This window comes from Camelus dromedarius, chromosome 20, assembly GCF_036321535.1.
Source record: "Camelus dromedarius isolate mCamDro1 chromosome 20, mCamDro1.pat, whole genome shotgun sequence".
In the NCBI taxonomy this organism is placed as follows: Eukaryota; Metazoa; Chordata; class Mammalia; order Artiodactyla; family Camelidae; genus Camelus; species Camelus dromedarius.
Window position 1 is genome coordinate 1,182,849 of NC_087455.1, and position 20,860 is coordinate 1,203,708.

The 20,860-nt window shown below is 57.7% G+C and overlaps 1 protein-coding gene across 1 annotated transcript; it reads left to right on the forward strand.

The window, feature by feature from the left end:
• The first annotated feature begins 5,816 nt into the window (after window positions 1-5,816).
• Window positions 5,817-19,863, forward strand: TOP1MT (DNA topoisomerase I mitochondrial). Its single transcript, XM_031439771.2, is given in 16 exon segments — window positions 5,817-5,931; window positions 8,751-8,863; window positions 10,381-10,502; window positions 11,303-11,425; window positions 11,877-12,064; window positions 12,721-12,826; window positions 12,828-12,866; window positions 13,155-13,294; window positions 13,518-13,704; window positions 15,518-15,585; window positions 15,843-15,958; window positions 16,531-16,658; window positions 17,019-17,113; window positions 18,966-19,045; window positions 19,048-19,111; window positions 19,529-19,863. Coding segments are annotated over 16 exon segments (1,728 nt in total). The 5' UTR covers window positions 5,817-5,872; the 3' UTR covers window positions 19,629-19,863.
• Window positions 19,864-20,860: the final 997 nt, after the last annotated feature.

The following is a 20,860-nucleotide window of genomic DNA, read 5'->3' on the forward strand; positions in this document are numbered from 1 at the left end:
GTTACTTCTGAAGGACTCTTTTTTCCTTTTTGTTTTTCCAATCTTTTTCTTTTTTGTGGGGAGGGTAATTAAGTTTATTTATTTACTCATTTTTATTTATTGTTTAAACACAGGTATGGGGGATTGAACCCAGGACCTCATGCATGCTAAGCATATGCTCTGCCACTGAGCTGTACCCTCCCTCCAGAAGGACTGTTTTTCTAAATTCATGATTCCTAGGCAGTCATAGTATTGATGGGGCAGGCCTGATGGGTGACGGGGCTGGCTCCACCGGCCACTCTTTCCACAGCCTCAGGAGGTCTCCCACTGGCAGGAGACGGGCCAGCTTTCATAACTCCAGCAGCTCAGTAGTGCCAGACTGGAGCTGTGCTCATTAACCGCCTGCCCTCGGCTGTCCTGTGAATATGCTTATGTTTACCAAGCATATTATGAAGAATAGGAAAAAGCCCCTTAAAAAGATGGGAGACTTCATAGTCTCCAGTGTCGGCTATTTTGAATCTTTCCTTCTGATTTCAAAATGGTAGTCTTTCTAAGTGACGGGAGACGTAAATATTTATGACTTTGTATTCTAGATCTGCACAGACCACCAAGCCAGTGAAGACAAAAAACCACGAAAAGCCATCCAAGAAAAAAGGCCAGGTAAACATTCTCAGGTGCGATGTTCATGACCGACTGTAAGCATTCTTGCTTGCGTGATGTTTGTTCTTGCAAATACGAGAAGACAACGAATGGCCTTATGTCTTAATGGTCTGATAGGAATTTATTGTGAAACGAGTCTGAGGAGCCTAGCAGGGGTGGGGGGGATGGCATCGGAATAGCTTCTCCTCGCATGCCCTTCCCCAGAGGTATTTGTGCCCTGAGGCGGGTGCACTGTCCTGGGTTCCCCTCCTGCCATGGCCACGAGGGCTGAGACACAAGCCGTTTTCCAAAGCTCCATCAGAGGCAGTAGAAATGCAGGGTCTGGGTGTGGGTGATCCTCTGATGGCAGCCCCTGCAGGGGAGGGCAGAGCAGGATGTAGCGAGTGAAGTGGTCACTGCGGGTGTGTGACCCTGTGGGCACTGCCTGTGGCGTGTGGCCCACTCATGGTGCTCTCTCTCCTGTGCACGGTTCTGAGGCCCTGGAGAGGCCCTGGAGACCAGAGGAAGATGGCGCTTGGTGTTCTCCAGGTGTCCTCTGGGGACAGGGCCCTGCGGGCCAGCACCCCAGGAGCGGGAGAGGAGGAGCACGTGGATGCAAGCCAGGGAAAGGACGGGGTGAAAGTGAAAGGCAGATGGAAGAAAAATAAAGAAAGAAAATTGGAAGAGAAAAGGCAGGAAGGGCTTGAGAAGAAAGGCACTGGGAGACAGACCAGGACATGGATGCTGCAGAAGGGTGGCGGGGACCGGAGGGGGCCGCACGGCCGCGGCAGGAGGGCGGCTGCACAGAGGGGCTGCGGGCCGGGAGCCAGCAGGGAGGGTGCGCAGCCCGTGGCCAGAGAAGCGCCCCTGACAGGGAAGCTGGCCACACTGGAGGGGTGGGAGGCTCGGTGGCGAGGAGGCAGTCACAGGGTGAGGATGAGGAGGGGGAAGACACGTGGGCTGAAGAAACTAAGAAAGAAGAAAATGAAAAATTCGGAGCAGGTAACGAGTCCGTAGCAGAGACTGCGGTTTCCAGAAAAGACAAAAGAAGGAAGAGGGACAACGCAGGCGGGGCAGGAGCTCCAGAAGCAGAGGAACGGAGACAAGGGGATGGAGAGCCGGATGGAGAGCCGGGGACAGATGCGCAGGCAGAGAGGGCAGTGCGGTGTGGACGCCCGCGGTGTGGACACGGCCCTCCCGGAAAGGACGTGCAGCCGGAGAAGCCACGGAAAGAGGAGAGGAGCCGGTGTGGGCCGGAGCAGGGCGGGGGCTGAGAGGAGGAGGAGCCGGCTGTTGCAGCATCCGGAGAGAGACAGGAAAAGGGACCGCGAGGCCACCAAAGGGCCGGACACGGGAGAAGGTAGGTGGAGATGGTATGTCCGTTGCGGCCCCGCCCACAACCGGCACCACCCTGCAGCCTTGGCCCCGCCCCTGCCCCGTGTGCATCTCTGCCTGCAGGGGTCTCTGGCCTCTTTCAGGCCTGGGATGCTGGCTGTGGGCCTGTTGGGGAGGCCTGGTGGGGAACTCCTGAACGCTGCAGTGCAGGAGCAGCTCTGAAATGTAGGTTTCACCAGGTGCTGTCGAGAACCAGTATTCACTAGCACCCCTGAGATGATGAAGCGCTTGCTCTGGTCTGCATCATTTTAGCCAGCCACTGATGAGGCAGGTGCTGTTATCTAAACTTTCCAGATAACCAAGGCACAGAGAAGTTAAGTAACTTGCCCATGGTCACACAGCCACTAAGCAGAGGAGCAGACATTGGACACTGTTATCTTAACCATTACCCCTGGGCTGTCCCATTTGCAGCCACCAGCCACCAGCCACATGTGGCTTTGAGTGCCTGAGATGTGGCTGGTCCCAGTGGTGACATGTTGTGGGTATAAAATGTATGATGATTTCAAATAGTAGGAAAAAAGAATGTGCACTAACTCACCAACTTTTTATATTGATCACGTTGTAATGGCAATATTTTAGATGTATTCGTTGAGATTAAGTATATGTTAAAAATCAAAACTCAGATTTACCTGTTTCTTTTGGTTTTTAGACGACTTAAAATCCACATGTGGCTAGAGTGGCGTTTCTGCTGGGCATTGCTGCTTCATACCTCGTGAAGGGGTGACTGCAAATCGTGTTGCCAGCTTCGGGGTCAGAATAGTCTTTACTGGTATCATCAGCTCCTGCATTCAGCAATGGTGTGATTCTGGGGGAGTTAAGTTTCCTGAGCCTTGTTTCTCTTGTATGTAAAACGGGGTTTCTCTTACCTGCTGTGTGGAATTGCTGAGTATGAGGAGACACGGAAAGGCCTGCTAAGTGGGTGGGTGCGAAGTCGCTCACTGTGGGCTTGATCAGCATCTCCTTTATGGCTGATATTGAGCGTCTTCTGTGCTTACTGGCCATTTGCGTCTCTTCTTTTGAGAAATATCTGTTCAGTTCCTTTGCCTGTTTTTTTTTTTTTCATTTGTCTTTTTATTCTTGAGATGTAAGAGTTCTTTATATGTTGAGATGACTAGGCTCTTCTCAGATACATGACTTGCAAACATTTTCTCTGGGTTGTCTTCTCACGTTCTTGATGGTGTCCTTTGAAGCAGCAGAGTTTGATTTTGATGAGTCCACTTTGGCTGTTTTGTTTTTGCTTATACTTTTGGAATCATATTTTAAAACTAGTATCTAATCCAGAATCATGAAGATTCACTTTTTTTTTCTCTTAGAGTTTTTCAGCTTTAGTTTTAGGTCTTTGATCAGTTTTAAGTTAACTTTTGAGAATGGTGTCTAATTTTATTTTTTGCATGTGGAACGTCCAGCACCATTTGTTGAAAAGACTATTCTTTCCCTATTGAATGGTCTTGGTACCCCTGTGGAAGGTCAGGTAGCCATAGAAATATGGGTTTATTTCTGTACTCTCAGTTCTACTCCATTGACCTATATGTTTATCTTTATGCCAATACCACGCTGTCTTAATTACTGATGCTTTATTGTGAGCTTTTAAATCAGAATGTGAGTCTTCTAACTTTGTTATTCTCTTTCAAGATTGTTTTGACTATTCAGGATGTCTCATATTTCCATGTGAATTAGGATTGAATTGGTTGTCAGTTTCTGCAAAGAAGCCATCCTTTTGGTGGGGATTGGGTTTTGTCTGTAGATCACTTTAGGGAATATTGCCATCTCAGCAAAGTGAAGTCTTCTCATCTGTGAACATGGGCTGACTTTCCATTTATTTAGATCTTCTTTAATTTCTTTCAGCATGTTTTGTACTTTAAAGTGTGCAAGTATTTTACTTACTTAGATAAATTTATTCCTATGTATTTTTTTTTCTGGTGCTACTGTGAATGGACCCCTTTCTTAATTTCATTCTTGGGTTATTCATTGCAGGTACGAAGAAAACTGGTTTTTGTGTATTGATGTTGTGCTCTGCAACTTTGTTGAATTAATTTATTAGCTCTAATAATTTTTCTTTGTGGAATCTTCCTGGGTTTTCTATACACAAGATCATACCATCTGCAGGTAAAGACAGCTGACTTCTTCCTGTCAAACCTGGATGCCTTTTATGCTGTTTTCTTGCCCGTGGGCTCTGCTTAGAGCCTCCCGGACCATGGTGGACAGCAGTGCCGATCCTGCTCTCAGGGGACGTGGCGTCCTCCCACCTCTGAGTGTGACGTCACTGTGGGGCTTCAGCTGCTCTGTCTCAGGTTCAAGGGGTTCCTCCTCCTACTTTGTTGAGTGTGGGTTGTTTGTTTTTATCATGAAAAGGTGTTGGATTTTTTTCAGGTGCCTTTTCTGCATCTGTTTAGAGATCTTATGGTTTCTGTCCTGCCATGTCCCTGTTTGTTTGAATTTGAAAGCACTGTGGCCTCAGGATTGTGTTGAAGGCATGGTGAGCCTGTGCTGGGCTGTACTGCCTGATCTTAGAAGGTTACGAGATCACATGTGAGGGCTCTAAGCCTGCCTGGCATGGAGCGGGCCTTATGGAGCGTCCACTGCTGCCGTCCTGGTGTGTGTCCAGCCAGCAGCTGCGTGGCTCTTTCCAAAATGGTGGTGACCACTGTGGCCGGCCTGGGTGCGTAGCTGTGGGCCAGTGCTTCAGCCACTAGATGTCAGTGGGGACTGAGGAATTGGTGGCAGTAGTGGGGGTTAGTGAGGGTGTGGGCGTGGCCTTGTCTCTGCTGAACTCCCCCTGGGTGATCACAGCAAGTGAGCCTGGGCCTGCTGTGTGCTCTGCGGGTGGACACTTCCCCCAGTCCCTAGGCCCATTTTGCAGATGCAGGGAAGTTGAGCACCTGCCCAAGGTTGACAGGTGGTGGAGCAGTGTGACCCGCTGCTGGCTCAGGGCCCACAGATGAGCACCCTGTGTCCCTCTGCCCACCAGGACCAGCCCTAGAGGGCTTGCAGCTGGGCCAGGCTGCCCAGGGCAGAAGGAGGTGTTGGGCCCCGGGACAGTGAGTGTGGAGGGAGGCTCAGCTGCACAGAGGTGAGAGGTGAAGGGCTGGTCCTCAGTGATCGTGTTGCAGCACTTGTAGGGACAGTTACCAAAAGGCGCCTCTTTCGAGAGGCTGCATGGGGGCTGAAAGGAAGGCCCCGCTGGCATTCACACGCGGTGCCCTTACACAGCCTCACCTGCCTGTGGCGCTGTAGGGCCCCTGACAGCCTGGAGGTGCTTGTCTCCCATGTCTGGCCCTGGGAGCGTGAGATGACAGAGGGCCTACCAGCTGCCTTCCGGAGCTGGGGCGGGAGGTGGGGGAGTAGGGAGGTGGGCAGCACCGAAGATGTGCTCCTGGGTGTTCCGGCAGCGCCTACCGAGTGAGGCCCGCGCTGTTCCCAGGCTGCCTTCCGGGAGGAGCCTCATACCGGCCGTGAGCATCCCGCTGCTCTGGGCCAGGGCCTGATGACGAGGGGCCGGCTGGACTGGACTGGCTCCTGGGCTTGTCCGTCCACAGCGTCAGGAGGCTGGACCAAGAGCACAGGGAAGTGGGCGGAGGAGCCAGGCGGGGACAAGGGACAGCGCCAAGAGCCTCCCTGGCCCTGCCTTGTGCCTCCGTGTGCCGCCTGGAAGACGCCCCCACCGAGGAACCCCTGCCCGGCTCTCCTCGAGGCCAGCCGCGTCCGCATCCACGTGGGGCCTTCGGGGGCGGGGCCGGCCCTGCGGTGAGGGCTGGGGGCGGGCCGTGAAGGGGCGGGGCTGATGATGAGGGGCGGGGCGGGGTGCTTTGCACGTGGGGGGCAGGTTCTGGCTCCCCGGGCTCCTGAGGCGGGAGAGCGGATGAGCGCCGACGCCCCCAAATTCCCCCAGCCCCTGGGGAGGGTCGTCAGCCCATCTGGGTAAGGTGGCCGAGGGCGCCGGGCCGGGTGGGAGCGCACCGGGAGGGCTGGCCTTGCTCAGGTTTCCCTGGGTGTGACCTGAGACCGCAGATGCAGCACTTGCTGCTTCCTGACCCAGGGCGTGCGAGCCCCGCCCCGTCTCACCCCTGCTCCCCGGGGCCCCCACGTGGGGGTTTCTTCCCCGCGGTTTTTCCCTTTGTTGCTTAGGGAGCTGTGCCTAGCGTGAGTCCTGTAGTGTTTGGTTTGAACTTGGTATGTCTGTGGTCTGACGCTGGCTGTTTCATCTGTGCGGGATTCTCAGTTACTCCTTTCCAGGAGTTGCAGCTCATTCTCATCGTGGGCACGTACCACGTGTCCAGTCGCCCCTTAGTGGCCATTGTGCTCTGAGCTGAGGCTGGCTTCTGCCCACAGTGCTCCAAGCTCTTTCGTGGGGGATGTGGTCATGTCGGGGGTGAGTTGTGAGGGGGTGTGGGATAGCTGGAGGGAGGTAGGGTTCTCCTGCGTGTGAGTTGTTAACATTTCCAAAGACCTGGGTGGGCTCACACCCCCCACCCCCACAGGGCTGTGCTCAGGAGCTCCTGTTGGAGCTCTAATGTCATTAACTTAGTGCCTACAGGATGGTGTCACTGTGGCCTGAAGGGCCACCATCCTGTGACCCAAGTGCTGTCAGTACATCCACTTTACAGCCAGGAGCCAGAAACTGGGCATGGTCACACAGCGGAAAGGTCTTGTCTGCCTCCGGGGGCTCTGGCCCTGCTTGAGGTGAGGAGAGACAGCACCAGCAGGGTGGGTAGGATGGCGTTCTGGGAACGGGAGTCGGACCCACACATAGAGCTGGGGCACCCTTGGTAGACACGATCCAAAAAGAGCTGTGAGCTGCAGTTGCACAAGGTTGGGCAAGTAGTTTGGAGCAAGGTCTCCCTTAGAAAGCCAGCTTGCCTCTGACGGCAGTGCTTGGTATCGCTATCTGTGGAGGGACAAAGGGCCAAGTGCGCAGGGTTGGGGCCTTCTGGGCCCCCCTGGCCCTGCGGTGAGGGCTGGGGGCGGATCATGAAGGGGCGGGGCTGATGCTGAGGGGTGGGGCTCCCTGCAACATGCAGGGCTCTGCTGAGCGACAGGGCAGGCCCAGGTCGGCTAGTGGCCAGTGAGTTGCTAGACCTCAGCTCCTTGTCTGTAGTAGGGATGATGGTAGCATCTGCCAGAGGTTTTGGTGAGAAGCTCAGCCCGCTGCCCAGCACCTATTGACTGCCAGTCAGACCTGAGACCTGTGTTTTGTCACATTTCTGACATCTAAAACAGGATGTGTCTTCCCTTGATTCAGAAAGAAAGTACTGTTGTAGTTTACGTTCTTGTTATTAATCATTCACCTACCATTAGCACTACCCTAGGTCTGCTGGAACAGTTCAGCAGGATGACGTCATAAAACCAGTGAGATGCATGGTGCCTGCTCCACGTTGGGCACAGGCCCTCCCACCCCCTCCGCCTCTGCTGCGGGGTGCTCCCGCCTTATCACCAGAGCCCCTTGATTCCACCCCAGAACATTCTTAAACTACTTGACTTCCCCCAAGTCACGGGCTCCACCTAAATGCAGCCCCTCTGCTCCTGTTCCTGTGTGGCCCCAACCCTCCTTGCAGAAACAGCTGGCAGGGTCTTCTCATAGACGTCTGTCTCGCTTGTCCCTTCCTTCCTCAAGCCCTGGGGGGCTTCCTGTAGCTCTAGGGTACTCACCTGAGTAGCACAGGCTGAAGTGTGAGTCTCCTGGGCCCACCTCGCCCAGGCAGCCTGAGCCTGACAGGTCTCCTGCCTCATGGTGCCGATGCCGAGAGCAGTGCCTGGCGGTTGGGGAAGGCCCAGAAGGCTCCCCGTGCTGGCAGCTCTGCCAGGCCGAGGCCTTTGCCGTCCCAGGGCCTCTGCACCTGCTTTTCCTTCTGCTGGGAGTTGCTTTTCTCCTGGCTCTACCAGTAGAACTTAACTGGCAGAAACCCTGCCCGCCCCACTGCCAGCCACCCCTCTACCCTTCCATCTTTGCTAAGACAAGCGTCTGTCTGAACTCACCTCCTTCCTCGCCTCAGTTCCTTGGGAAGGGGCTTGTTGGTCATCTGTGTCCCAGGACCCAGCAAGCACTGGCCCAGGGCAGCCCCTTGGAAGAGCTCTGGGGCCAGGGGGTAGGTGACAGGGTCAGAGGGAGTCAGGCCCTCCTGTGCTGCCTCAGGAAGCTCTGGGGACAGGTAGGGGCAGGGATCTTGGCCAGGCTCATGGGGATGTGGGGCCACACAAGACCTACAGCCAACAGCAAATCCCTCCCTAGGGTCCCCAAGACTCGCACCCCTGGGTCTCTTCTCTGCTGCTATGTCTGCTCCGTCCCTGTCCTCTGTGGGCTGACCCGGGCCCCTGTGGTCCTGGCCACCCCTCTCCTCATAGGCAGCTCTGCCCACCTCCCATTCAGCCTGGCTCCTGGGAGGCAGGGCCGCAGCTAGGCCTTTGTTTAGGAAAAAAAATGGTCACAGGGCACACGTCTGTGGCTCCTGGAAGGGCTGGGTAGGGGGTGTCCTCTAGAGACAGGCGGGGGCTCTGGAGCAGCCCTGAAGGCACCCAGGTTGGGGAGACTCCCTGCCCAGGAGGTGTGGTTGTTGGACAGGGGTGTGGTCTGAGCTCGGGCAGGTTAGTCCTGGCGCCCGGCCCCTCGTGGACGACCCCGCCTGCTCCTCACTGGCTTAGCTAGGAGGTGGAGTCACAGGCCTCCACTAGGGACTCGCGCCCGAAGGCCTGCGGTGCGCAGGTGCGGAGTGAGAGAGGAAACCTTCTTGTGGGTCCTCCAGGTGGGAAGAGAATAGACCAGGTGGCGTGAAGTGGACGCAGTTGGAGCACAGAGGACCGTGCTTTGCGCCCCCGTCCGAGCCCCTTCCCGCCGGAGTTCGCTTCTATTACAGCGGTGAGAACAGCCCCCCCGAGGCCCGAGGGACCAGGGGCCAAGGAGCCGCCTCCGCACCCCGTGACTGGTGGTCCCCTGGGCCTCCTGCTCCCTCGGAGGCTCTCCCATCTCGGCGCCCTGGGGGAGCTGGCCCACGGAAGTCTGGGAGGCCTGTGCACCTGGGGGACAGTTGACCTTTGCTCAGGATCCAGGCTAGGCAGCCTCCAAGTCTGCAGTCCCGAGGTTCCTGGAGAGATCACGGGGCCTCTGCTCCAGCAGCTGCAGCCTGGCGCCCCCCAGAACCCTGGGCGTGTGGAGTTTCCAAGGGCTGCTGGGGGCGGGGATGCATGCAGCGCGCGACGGACCAGGTGGTGTGTTCCAACTTACCCAGCTGGGTTCTGCCACCCTTGCCTTCCTGCTGTGCCCGCGTGGCCCTGCCTTGGGGACTGGCCCTCTGGGAGAGGGCCTGAGTCTCTGGGCCCCTGGGTGTTGGAGCACGTTGCCTGTGGGCTCCCACATTCACTTCCTAACAAGCAACTGAGCGGGTTACTGTGGGCCTGTGGGTGCCAAATCACCTGCCCTCACTGCCCTGCCTCGGCCCTCATCCTCTCCACCCCTTGGGCAGGAGCTTCTGCTTGGTTTTGTGCTGCTAGTTTGGCCCGTTTCCCCCCACTTGCTGCATCCGTGCTTGAGCAAGGCTTCTGAAGGTGCCCTGCGCTGCATGGGTGCCTGGTAGGCACAGGCCCCACTGCCTCTGCCGCTCCAGAGAGCAGCTCGCTGCCTGGGACAGGAGTGGGGAGTGGGTGGCCCGGCATGGGGAGGGGCTCACAGGGCAGGAGCTGACCCTCGGGCCTTGGCTGCTGCCCCAGTTCTCTGTTCTTCCGAGAAGCTAGTTTTGGGAAGAACTGCTGTCTTATCACGAATGCCCTTTTCCTTGTTACCAAACGACTGCATAGTTATGTTTCCAACATTTTGTTACGAATATTTTCAAACACAGCAGTTGAGAGCACTCCATGGTGAACCCCCCTCACCCACGTCGGCTTTCACCCTGCTTTGATGGACCACCTGCTCTCCGTTGAGCCGCCTCTAATACACGCCGATCCTTGGCATGAAATGTTGAAAGAAGCTGGGCAAATGGGAGGCGCACCTCTTACAGTTCACACGTTTTTGCTTTAAAACCTTAACTGTTGTTCTGCTTCTATAATTACGTGGTGACGCGTGTTCTAAAACTGCACGTGTTGTTGAGCTGTAAGCTTCCACGTGAGCACGGTAACAAAACAGTGTTAAAGCAGGACACGTGTGAGCAGTTGTGGCCGCTGGCACCTTCCACGGGGCCCAGCCCTTAATCCGGGGTGGACGCCTGTGTAGCGAGTGTTCGCAAGTGTAGTCGTTTTCTTAAATTGAGAACGTGCTTCTTGATTAAAGCCAGAATTCCTTGCTCTTGGCAGCATGTGTAACTGATTTAAAGAGCAGAGTTCTGTGGGCTGGAGGGCGAACCGTGCCAGCTCACTGAACCACGTGTCTCCCGATGCCTCCAGGAAAGCCTGTCGAGTTGAGTTTAGCAGCAGAGGAGGTCACCACGTTTTATGGGAGGATGTTGGATCACATGTGCACAGCAAAGGGAGTTTTCCAGAACAACTTCTTCAGTGACTGGCGGAAGGTGGGTGCTACGTGGTCTCAGTTTCTCAGTGGCCCCGTTTCACAGCTTGGCCTGGGGCTGGCAGTTCCCTGCCTGCCATAGGGGGCCGGGAGGGGTAATTTTAGGCTCCCAGGAAACAGAAACATTTGTTGGGAAGCTCTCTGAAGATAAGGTGCTAGTTAAGTAGTTTTTCTCATTTAAAAAAACTGGGTTATGTGCGTGTCTGCACCCACGTTGTGTATACCTGTGGACTTGGCTGGAGAAGGCACGCCCCAGGCCCCTTCAGGGCTGCTCTCAGCAGGACGCCAGCACAGCACGTGTCCACTTCTCAGCTGACGGGCACTAGGGTTCTGACAAGGGGTCATGTGGCTGCGTGCCCACCCCTCTGCAGGGACTGAGGGCAGGATGGTGGGGTCATGGGCTACACGTATGGCTGGGCTGGGGACCACCCAGCAGTTCTACAGTGTGGCTGTCATGTGCACTCCTACCGTGTGGGGAGTGGCAGGTCGTCTTCCTGAAGAGTGACTGAGGACCCCTCGGTGCTGGGCATGGTCTGCAGGCCCTACGGCAGCAAGTGGGGCTGGTCTTCAGATGCGGCTGTGTGGCCCAACTCAGAAGGCCACTGGGACCTGGCCACCTGCTGGAAAGGCCATCCTCTGGGAGACAACTACAAAGGCTGCTGGACCGGACGGACTTGGTGCACTCAGTTCTGTTCCTCTGGCTTCTGCGATGTCACCGTGTCCTGTGGAGGGCCCGGCTGTGGTGGGGAGGTCCCCACTGCCCACAATAGATGCTGAGAGGCATGTCTGGCTCTGGTGCAGGAGATGACAGCAGAAGAGAGGAAAGTAATCCAGCGCCTGGACAACTGTGACTTCACCGAGATGCACAGGTACTTTGCGGACAGGACCGCCGCCCGGAAAGCCCTGTCCAGGGAGGAGAAGCAGGTCAGGCTGTGCAGGGCCCAGTCTGGCCTGGGCTCCTGGGCTGCAGTGGGAGGCTGCTGGTGTGCGTGGGGCCGGAGTCGAAGACCCCATCCTGTCAGGATCGCCATCCCTGTGGGATTCTTCTGGTTGAGCCTGCGGAGATGTGGTGGAGGGGCCTCTGATCTGGCCCCGTCATGGTCTCGGACACTTCCGAGTTACGTGCGTCTCAATGTATTTAAAAATGCTGGGTCTACCCAGGGCACGTGGGAAGGGAACCCGCCGTGTGATACAGTGGGAGGATCAGTCCACTCTCCGTGGTGTAAGTGCCCAGACCACAGGGACTGGGCCCCTGCCCAGCCCTTGGCCTGCCGGTCCTCACGGGGCTCCCGAGCCCGGCTAACCCAGCACACTGGGGCATCAGGCCCACCCTGTCCCCCTACCACTAACGTCTGTGTGCTATTTTATTACGCAGAGGCTCAAAGAAGAGGCTGAGAAGCTTCAGCAAGAATTTGGCTACTGTATTTTAGATGGGCACCGAGAGAAGATAGGCAATTTTAAGACTGAGCCCCCAGGGCTGTTCCGGGGCCGTGGCAACCACCCCGAGATGGGGATGCTGAAGAGGAAGGTCATGCTGGAGGGCGTGACCATCAACTGCAGTGGGTGTGTGCAGGCCACTCGCGTGCGACCCTGCTCCTCACCGGGGGCGGGGGGCCTGTTGCTGAGTGTGTTGCTGTTACGCAGGGCTCTGAGGGCTGGGCGGGAGGGCGCCTCTCCCCCGGGTGGCCGCGTCTGCTGCAGCCTGTGTGCTGTTAGCTGAACCAGCCCTCACCACTCTGCCCCCGGCTGGAGTTTTACCCCAGCAGGAGAGTGTCTGCATGCTCTCAACAGTTTTCTGCATTTCAAGTTCCTGGGATAATCTAGTAACACGCGAGTGTCTGGAACGTGTGGGAAGAGAGTTCCCGTGAGTGCTGGCGGGCTGTGCTCCAGCAGGAGCTTCTGTCCCTCCGCTGCGTGGACGCTGCCTGGCGGGGTCAGCGGAGGTGTCCCAGGAGCTGCTGAGACTCCTGAGATGCATGTGGCCCTGGGGATGGCCACCCTGGCCTCCACACATGGGGGCCGCCCTGAACAGGCCTGTCATGCCTGCGAAGCAGGAGCTAAGAGGCGAGGAGGCAGTGCCCGAACAGACTCGGGCTGACCCTGGCCAACGCTGGGCCCCTGTGCCTACGCCAGCACAGCATGGGAGGTGGGGGCGCCTGGCTCATGTTTCAGGGAGCAGGGTGTTGAACTGCTGGGTTTGGGTCACTTTCCTGCTGCAGGGACTCAAGAATACCCAAGCCCCCGGCAGGTCACCAATGGGGGGCGGTGCGCTCCAACTGCACGGTCACGTGGCTGGCGGTGTGGACGGAGAACGTCCAGAACTCCCATCAAGTACATCATGCTGAAACGCAGCTCCAAGCTGAAGGTGAGCCCGGCTCGGCCTGTGCTGCCCCCGGGAGCCCCTCCCTCAGCTTGGGCCGGGCGCTTTGACAGGGGTTCTCTCAGACTGTAGGCGTGAACAAGCCAATTTTGAAATCATATTGTGTCCAGTGGCCATTTGTCTTTAAAAGCAAGGAATTACATTTACATCCACCGTAAGCCTCACTGAGTTTGGCGTCTGCTCCCGGCCCTGGGCCGTGAAGGTGAGAGCGGGCTGGGCCGAGGGTCGGCAGGAGTGCCGTGCATTTCTTTGCTACTTGTTCTCTTCACTTAGGGGGAGAGAGACTGGGAAAAGTACGAAGTGGCTTGGCGCCTGAAAGGGGCGGTGGGCATGATCCGTTCTCAGTACCAGGCCGACTGGAAGTCTCACGAGATGAAAGCGAGACGTGCCGTGGCCCTTTATTTCATCGACAAGGTGTGGGGTCCGAGAGGCTCTGCCGGTTGCACAGACCTGGTTGGACAGGCAGGGCAGCAGAGGGCATGGCGGGGCTTCTGTGTCCCCAGCCAGAGCCTTGGGCAGGTGGAAGGGCGTGTGTGTGCACGCCAGTTACATGTGTGTATGTGTGTCCATGTGCATGTGTGTGTGTGGTACTTGCCTGCCTGTGCACCTGCCGTGTGTGCCCGGCCCTGCCCCCCGGCTGGTGCTGCGAGCCGGGCACGAGAAGGAGGAGGGCGAGACAGCGGACGCGGTGGGCTGCTGCTCCCTCTGCGTGGAGCACGTCCAGCTGCACCTGGAGGCTGACAGCTGCCCATACGTCGTGAAGTTCGACTTCCTGGGGAAGGACTCGATCCACTACTACAACTGAGTGCCAGTGGGGAAGCCTGTCAGTGCTGGTGTGGGTGGTGAAGGTGGTAGTGGTTTCTGTAGTCTTTCCGTGGTAGCTGTGGGCAGAGACTTGTAGCCTGTCTGTCCCAGCTCACTGTCTGTCCCATCCTGTGTGGCAGGGAGGGAGGCCTTGCTGGGGTGAGTCAGTGTGCATGGGGAGTCACGCCCCTTGGCTGGACCGAACCCGCCTTCCTAGGCACCAGCGTGGTCATTGCTCTCCTTGTGGGTTAGGGTGGCCGCTGTAATTGGGCCACAACATGTCCTTCTGGAGGCCTGGATTCTGAGAGTGGGAGGTGACAGGGCCGTGCGCCCTCTGCAGTTCTGGGGAGAACCCTTCCAGGCTCCCCGGCATCTGGAGGTGGTGGTGACCCTCAGTCTCTGGGCTTGAGGCTGCATCACCGCGGTGTCTGCTCCCCACTGGCCATCTTCCCCCGTGTGTCTGTCTCTCACGAGGAGTCAGTTTTGTTGGATTAGGTCCCACCCTACCCAACGGCGACCTCATCTTAGTTAATGGCATCTGCAAAGACTATTTCCAAAAGTCACCTTCTGAGGTTCTGGGAAAGATGTGAATTTAGGGGGACACTCTTCACCCCAGCACACCTGGAAAGGGTCTTCTGGCCCACTGGATATGCAGCTCGCAGTGGTAACTGGTGGTGTCCCGGGTCTCTGAATGGTGAGGTTCGGGGTCAAGCCTGCTGGCTGGCTGCTGTGCCGACACCTACCTGGCCCCCACTGGGTTGGGGTAAGCTTCTGGTTTGCAGAGGGGTCTGAAGGGAAATCAGAATTTGGGGAATACCCTCCTTCTGGAGTGGTGAGCCCCAGAATGACAGTCTCCCAGCCCCAGTCTGGGTGGGCACCATGTCACAGCAGTGAGGGTGGGCCCAGTATTGACTGCTGGCAACTTACATGCACCTCATAGGCAGACATGGTCTCCGGAACACAGAGCGGGAAATTTAGGGAGACTGTCGAAGGTGACAGAAACGTCCACTCAGGAGGGAGCACCCTGCGCCCCAGAGTGCCCAGCGTGCCTGGGCCTCTGAAATCTGATCAAGGGTGTGGATGAGTAGGGAGCTGCTGGGCCTGCCGCGGGGCGGGAGGAGTTGAGTAGCAGAGGAGCCTTGTCAGGTGTCTGAGTTTTGGCTGCTCAGACTGGGAGCCTCATAAATGGGCACTTATGTCTCAGGCTGGAGGCTGGAGTCTGGGGTCAGGGAACCACAGGGCTGTGAGCAGGTGAGGCCCCTCCCTGGGGTGGCTGGGCCTCCTCGCTGTCCTCACTGGGCAGAGGATGGTGGGGCACTTTCCTAAGGCACTAAGCCACTCGGTTCAGGAAAGTTAGGGGACATGGTGCTGAGGGGGCTGTGCTGGTCACTCTGTAGCTGGGCACTTGGTGTCCAGCCTGGTGGGGCACATGCGGAGCTGGCTGCCAAGAGGGGCCCAGGCAGAGGGGAGCCGGGAGGATGTTTGTGCTCCCCTCAAAGGACTGACTTGAAAGTGGGTGTGCAGCATGGCCACCGAGAGCCTTCTCGCAGTGACTGGCCTGTGCAGATCAGGGGAGGGTCCTCTGAGGCCCTGCGGTGTCAGGCAGGTCTGACTGCAGACTTGGGGTCACCTGGAGGAAGGGGCAGGTGTGCAGGGGGAGAGGGTGCAGCCTCTTCTCCACAGCCTGGACACACTGAGGTGCGCAGACCACCTCCCTGGGAGGAGCCTGACCCCTGGCCTCCGAATGCAGATGCCCCTTGGGCTCCCAGGAGAGGCTGCTTCTGTCTGTGGGCCAATCGTGTCTTTCTAAGGGGTTCCTCTTCCTGCCACAGGTGTACAAGAATCTGCAGCTGTTCGTGGAGAACAAGGAGCCTGGGGACGAGCTCTTCGACAGACTGACTGTAAGCCCCGGGGCCTCAGGGCAGTGCTGATGGGGTAACCCAGGGACTGCCAGCGCAGCTCAGCCCATTTGTGTCCAGAATGGCCAGTCAGATGAGATGGGGCGAGTGTGAGCATTGAGTCTGCAATAGGAAGGCTGAGGGCCATCTGTCTAACCACCAGCTGAAGCCCCTCTGGTGGCGTGGTCAGGGTGCTGGGAAATGTTGTGGAGCTGCCCTAAAGGAACACGTTTTGAGACCCATCTTCCCGGCATGTGCGTACTGCCAGCCTGAACAAGCACCTGCAGGACCCGATGGATGGCCTGACGGCCAAGGTGTTCTGGACCTACAATGCCAGCGTCACCTTGCAGGGGCAGCTGCGGGCACTGACCAGAGGTGAGCGGGTCCCCAGCCTGGGGCTGGTGCCTGGCTGCTTGGTTGGTCGGAGGATGTATCATGGCCAGTGTCTAGGGGCAGAGTGGGGCTTGCCTGGCCCAAAGGGGACGGTCCAGGTTTGAGCCCAGCAGGAAGGGTGAGGGGCCCTCAGGACCCGAGGCTGAGCCTTCCCCCAGGGCTTGCTGCTCCTGGCTGGGCCACCCCTGCTGAGCACCCCCTTCTCCACGTGTCAGCCCCGCAGTCAGTCAGGCCCCTGCCCAGGCTCTGTCTTCTCCTCCGCAGTCACCTGTGAAGCACCAACCCAGCTCTGCGTGTCCCTCCTCATGCGTGGGACCCTCCTCACCATTGCCCAGCTGCCCAAGCTTACCCGACCTCTGGGCCCCTTGGTGGGGGCTCCTTGATGCCGTCCCACTGAGCTCGTGCCAGGGTGGGGGGGTTCTGGGGAGGCCCCAGCTCCGCCCTGTGTGGACTCCTTGGACCAGGTACTGACCGAGGCCCCTCCTGACACGGGGTGGGGCTCCCGCAGTGACTCGCCCAGTGCCTGCTGCTCCCAACACACCCCTGCTTCTCAGCTGAAGACAGCGTAGCCGCTAAGATCCTGTCTTATAACCGTGCGAACCGGGCCATTGCTGTTCTCTGCAACCATCAGCGGGCAACTCCCAAGACCTTTGAGAAGTCAGTGCAGACTCTCCGGTCGAAGGTGCACAGTGGGCCTGGCCAGCTGCTCACAGTGGGAGGGCCTCTGGGTGCCAGGCGCCACGGCTCCCCTCTTCTGCCCTTGCTGGGGCTACATGGCCCTCAGAGGTGCTTGAGCAATCAGGGCTGCCCAGGCCAGGTGCTGGCTGGGAGGCGGTTTCCCTGAGGGGAGGGAGTGGGTAAGGATGTGGCTTTCTGGTGAGCAAAGGCCTCTAGTCCAGGAAGGAGGTCAGTGGAGCAGGGGGTATGTCTGGGACCTCTTGGCCTCACCCTGTCCCCTGGCCAAGGAGTGACCGGTCAGGGCTAGCACTCAGCACCCTGACGGGGTGGGGCAGGAGCAGCCCTGGCTGGGCCCCCTCTGCAGATAGAGGCGAAGCAGCAGCAGGTGGTGGAGGCCAAGGCAGAGCTGGAGAAGGCAAGGGCCGACCACAGAGCCAGCGGGGACAGCAGATCCAAGAGGCGAGTGTTGGAGAGCCCAGCCCGTCCAAGTTGGGGTGGCTGTGAACCTGCTTTTCCTTCACCAGTTCTCTGGTTTTCTTCTCAGTCATATTTTGTGATTGAAAAAATACAGACTGCCTCATTTGAGTCAAAGAGCAGAGCACTGTGAAGTGCATGAGACAAATGTGGGCCTTACCGGGTGGTCAGCCTGTGCCTGGTGGCCAAGCTCCAGGGCTGGTGGACACTGTTTACAGCCTGCGGGCGAGTGGCTGGGCGGCCATGGCCGCTCCCAATTTTAGAGCCTCTCCATCACCTGCGACAAACCCTGCGTCCTGACTCTCAGACCTCCCGTGCCCTCAGCCCTAAACACCTGCAGTGCCTGACCCAGATGGGACCCACCGTCTGTGGACTTCGGCTTTTGTTAGCATGATGCCACCAAGGTCCCCTTAATGCAGCCTGTCCAGACGTCACTCCTTTTGACTGTCAGCTATCCTGTCGTGTGGCTAGACCACCTTTTACTGTCCCTGTATCTGGACATTTGGGTGTTTCCCCTTTGTGACTTTTGTGGGGTTTTGGGGTTTTTTTGGTGACTTTCTTTGTGCATGACTTTTGTGGCTTCGGTGATTTTTGTGGTTTTCAAGGAGTGGAATTGTTGGGCCACTTGGTAGCGCCAGGCTGTTCTCCGCGGTGGGTGTACCAGCGCTCGTCTCGCCGGCCGTGCACAGAGGTTCCCGTGTCTCCCTTCCCCTTTCCCTCTGGCTACAGCCCCGCTGTGTGAGGCGGCGTCTCAGTGCGGGCGGAGTTTGCGCTTCCCCGATGGCTGGTGACCTGTGCTCGCTGGCCACTTGTGGGTCTTCTCTGGAGAAATGTCTGTTCAGCCCCTTGTCTGTTTTTCACTTGTGTCCCTGTCTTTTTACTGCTGAGTTGTAAGAGCCCATTATTCATCCCAGATGCAAATACCTTTTCAGATGCGTGATCTGAAGATGCTTTTTCCCATCCTGTGTTGTCGTTTTACTTCCTTGGTGGTATCCCTCGAAGCGCAAAATGTAAAACTCCTGATGAGTCTAGTTTTTGTTGTTGCTGCCTTGTCTGACCCAACATTGTAAAGATACATTCTTAGGTCTTCTCGTAAGAGTTTTATCATTTCAACTTTTGCATTTAGGAAGCTGATTCCTTTTGAGCCAGTTTTTGTACATGGTGTAAGGTAAGGGCCTGAATGCATTACGTTTGTGTGTGGCCAGCCAGTGTTCCCAGCATCATTTGCTGAAAGGACCATCCTTTGGGCATCGAATGGTCCTGGCCCCGTGAAAGCTGAGCTGATGATAGATGTTTTGGTTTATTCCCGGGCTCTGTTCTGTTCGTCTGTCCGTCCTCACGCTGGTCTCGATTCCGCCAAGCTGAAGTCGGGACGCGTGAGTCCCCTGAGCTCTGCTGCACGTCCGCTGGGGCTGCTCCAGGCCGCCTACCTGTGTCCAGGTGGATTTGGAGCCCGAGTTCCTGGGAGAAGGACCAAGGTTGAAGCTCATGTGCATGTGGGCTTGGGGTCTTTGGGCAGTGGCCGGCCCTGCACCCTCCCTGGGGCACTGTATCCAGCGTGGAGGGTGGAGGGAGGGTCTGGCTTTAATAAACCGGCTTTTCTGTGAAACATCAGGAATGAGGCTGAGCATCTTTCTGACACAAGGCAGCTCTTCTGCTTGGTTCTGTGCTCTGCTCTCTTTGGTTGTGGCCTGTGCGTGCTTCATACGTGATTTCCTGTGACGTCAAGGCCGGACGGTCCCTTCATGCTGAGGGCAGCCTTCCCTGTGTCCTGACCTCCTGGAACTTGCCTAGGGGATGAGGGAGAGCTGTGGTGCCAGCGCCTCTCCTTCCCTAGCTTCCTGGAGAAGAGGGGGCGGCTGCTGGAGAGACTGGAGGAACGGCTCCTGAGGCTGAGCACACAGGCCACGGACAAGGAGAGCAGCAGGTGGCCCTGGGCACGTCCAAGCTCAACTGCCTAGACCCTCAGATCAGCATCGCCTGGTGCATGGACCCAGGTCACCCTGCCTGCTCGCAGCCTCGAGGAGGGGTCTGGACTCCCCAGGTGGCCCCAGTCCAGTCCCCTGTGCCCAGTGCAGGTTCCCCTGTGACAGGAACACAACTGGCTGGCACGTCTGAGGCCAAGCCCTGTGTCGTCAGTCCTCTCTTCCTGAGAGCCTGGGGTTAGAGGAGGGCTGGGGTGGGGCGGGGACCAGAGCCCAGTGCGGTGTGGTGACCCAGAGCTGTTCCCGAGCTGCCCACCCTCTGGGGGTGGGGTAGCTGGGCTGCCTGTGTGCCCAGTCAGTGTTCCCTGCGAGCCCCACTGGGAGGACACAGGGCTGCGCTGGGGGAAGCTGCCCCCTCCCTGATGCCCCTGGGCTTTTGGCCACGTCCTGGCCGCCTCCCTGCCCCTCCCGGCAGGTGTAAGAGGTTCGGGGTGCCCGTGGAAATTTACAACAAGGTGCAGAGGGAGAAGTTCGCCTGGGCTCTAGACATGGCAGATGAAGACTTTGAATTCTAACGAGCATCCCTCTGCCTCGTTGGAACTTTTTTTTTTTTCACTATTAAAGCAGATTGGGGAATTTTGTTTAAGAAAATTTCACTGCGAGTGTGTTCTGTGTCATCACACAGGAGGTGGCTGATGCCCATGCCCTGTGCTTTGAAATGTGTCCCCTCCCCCAGCTGGTGCCCTTTTTCAGGGTTTCTGCAGAGGGACGGGCTGGAGGCTGTGCCCACTCGGCCTGGCTGGGAGCTGGTGTGGCTGTGTGCCTGCCTGTGCCTGTCCATAGAGCCTGGCTCACTGTGCATTGGGCTGCAGGGCCAGCGGGTGGGATCCCAGATCCCAGGCCCTGACTTGGGGAAGGGTCGCACTGTCCCTCACTCCCACTCTGTCCCAGCACTGGGCAGGGACCCCTCAGACATGCTGAACCTCTTTCTCTGAACACATGGGACAGCAGGGCCCCAATGACCATCTGAGCCTGTCCCTGGGGACGGGCCGCCTGAATGCCCACAGCCGGGCTCTCCCTCCAGGCTCTGACCTCCCAGTGGGGAGGCGGTGGCCCACTGGGGTAGGCAGAGTCCATGTGTCCCCGAGTGAGCAGTGGCAGCATGTGGGGCCATCCTGAGTTCCTGGCAGGCAGGAGCTGTGGTAGCTGTGGTGGCAGGCCACCTTGGTACTGTACACAGGCTGGTCTTGGCAGAGCCACCGGGAAAGGTCAGGTGGGTGTGCACTGCCCAGTGGCTGAGGACATGCGGGCCTGGCTGAGGACACACTGGGACCATCACAAACATGGGTTGGAGGGACGTCCCTGTCGCAGCTGGCCCCCTGCCTGCCCGAGGGTTCCTGGAGCTGGAGGAGGGCAGGGGCTGGGAAAGGTATAAACATTCTAGGTTGGGGGCAGGTCATTTCTCTATAGCACAGGTTTCTGGCTCAAGAGGCACCTGTCCACAAAGACCAGGTAGAACATGGGAGAACCACCTTTGAGGGGCTACAGCAATTGCATAGGACTTGGGGCGCCTTCAGGGAGCATGTTTTGCGTGAGGAAGGAGAGTGAGTGGCTGCGGCTGTGGGTGGAGGAGGGAGAAGGAAAGCGGGCAGTCACCACAGTGCTTCCACCAGGTTCTGCATCTTGTCCGTCCCTGGGGCTCCCTGGCCCCTCTTCTTGCAGCCTCTGGAAGTTTCACAAACAGCAGCGGGGAACACTTAGTGAGTCTGCATGTCTGAAAGCGTTACCCCTGCCACACGGGACTGCT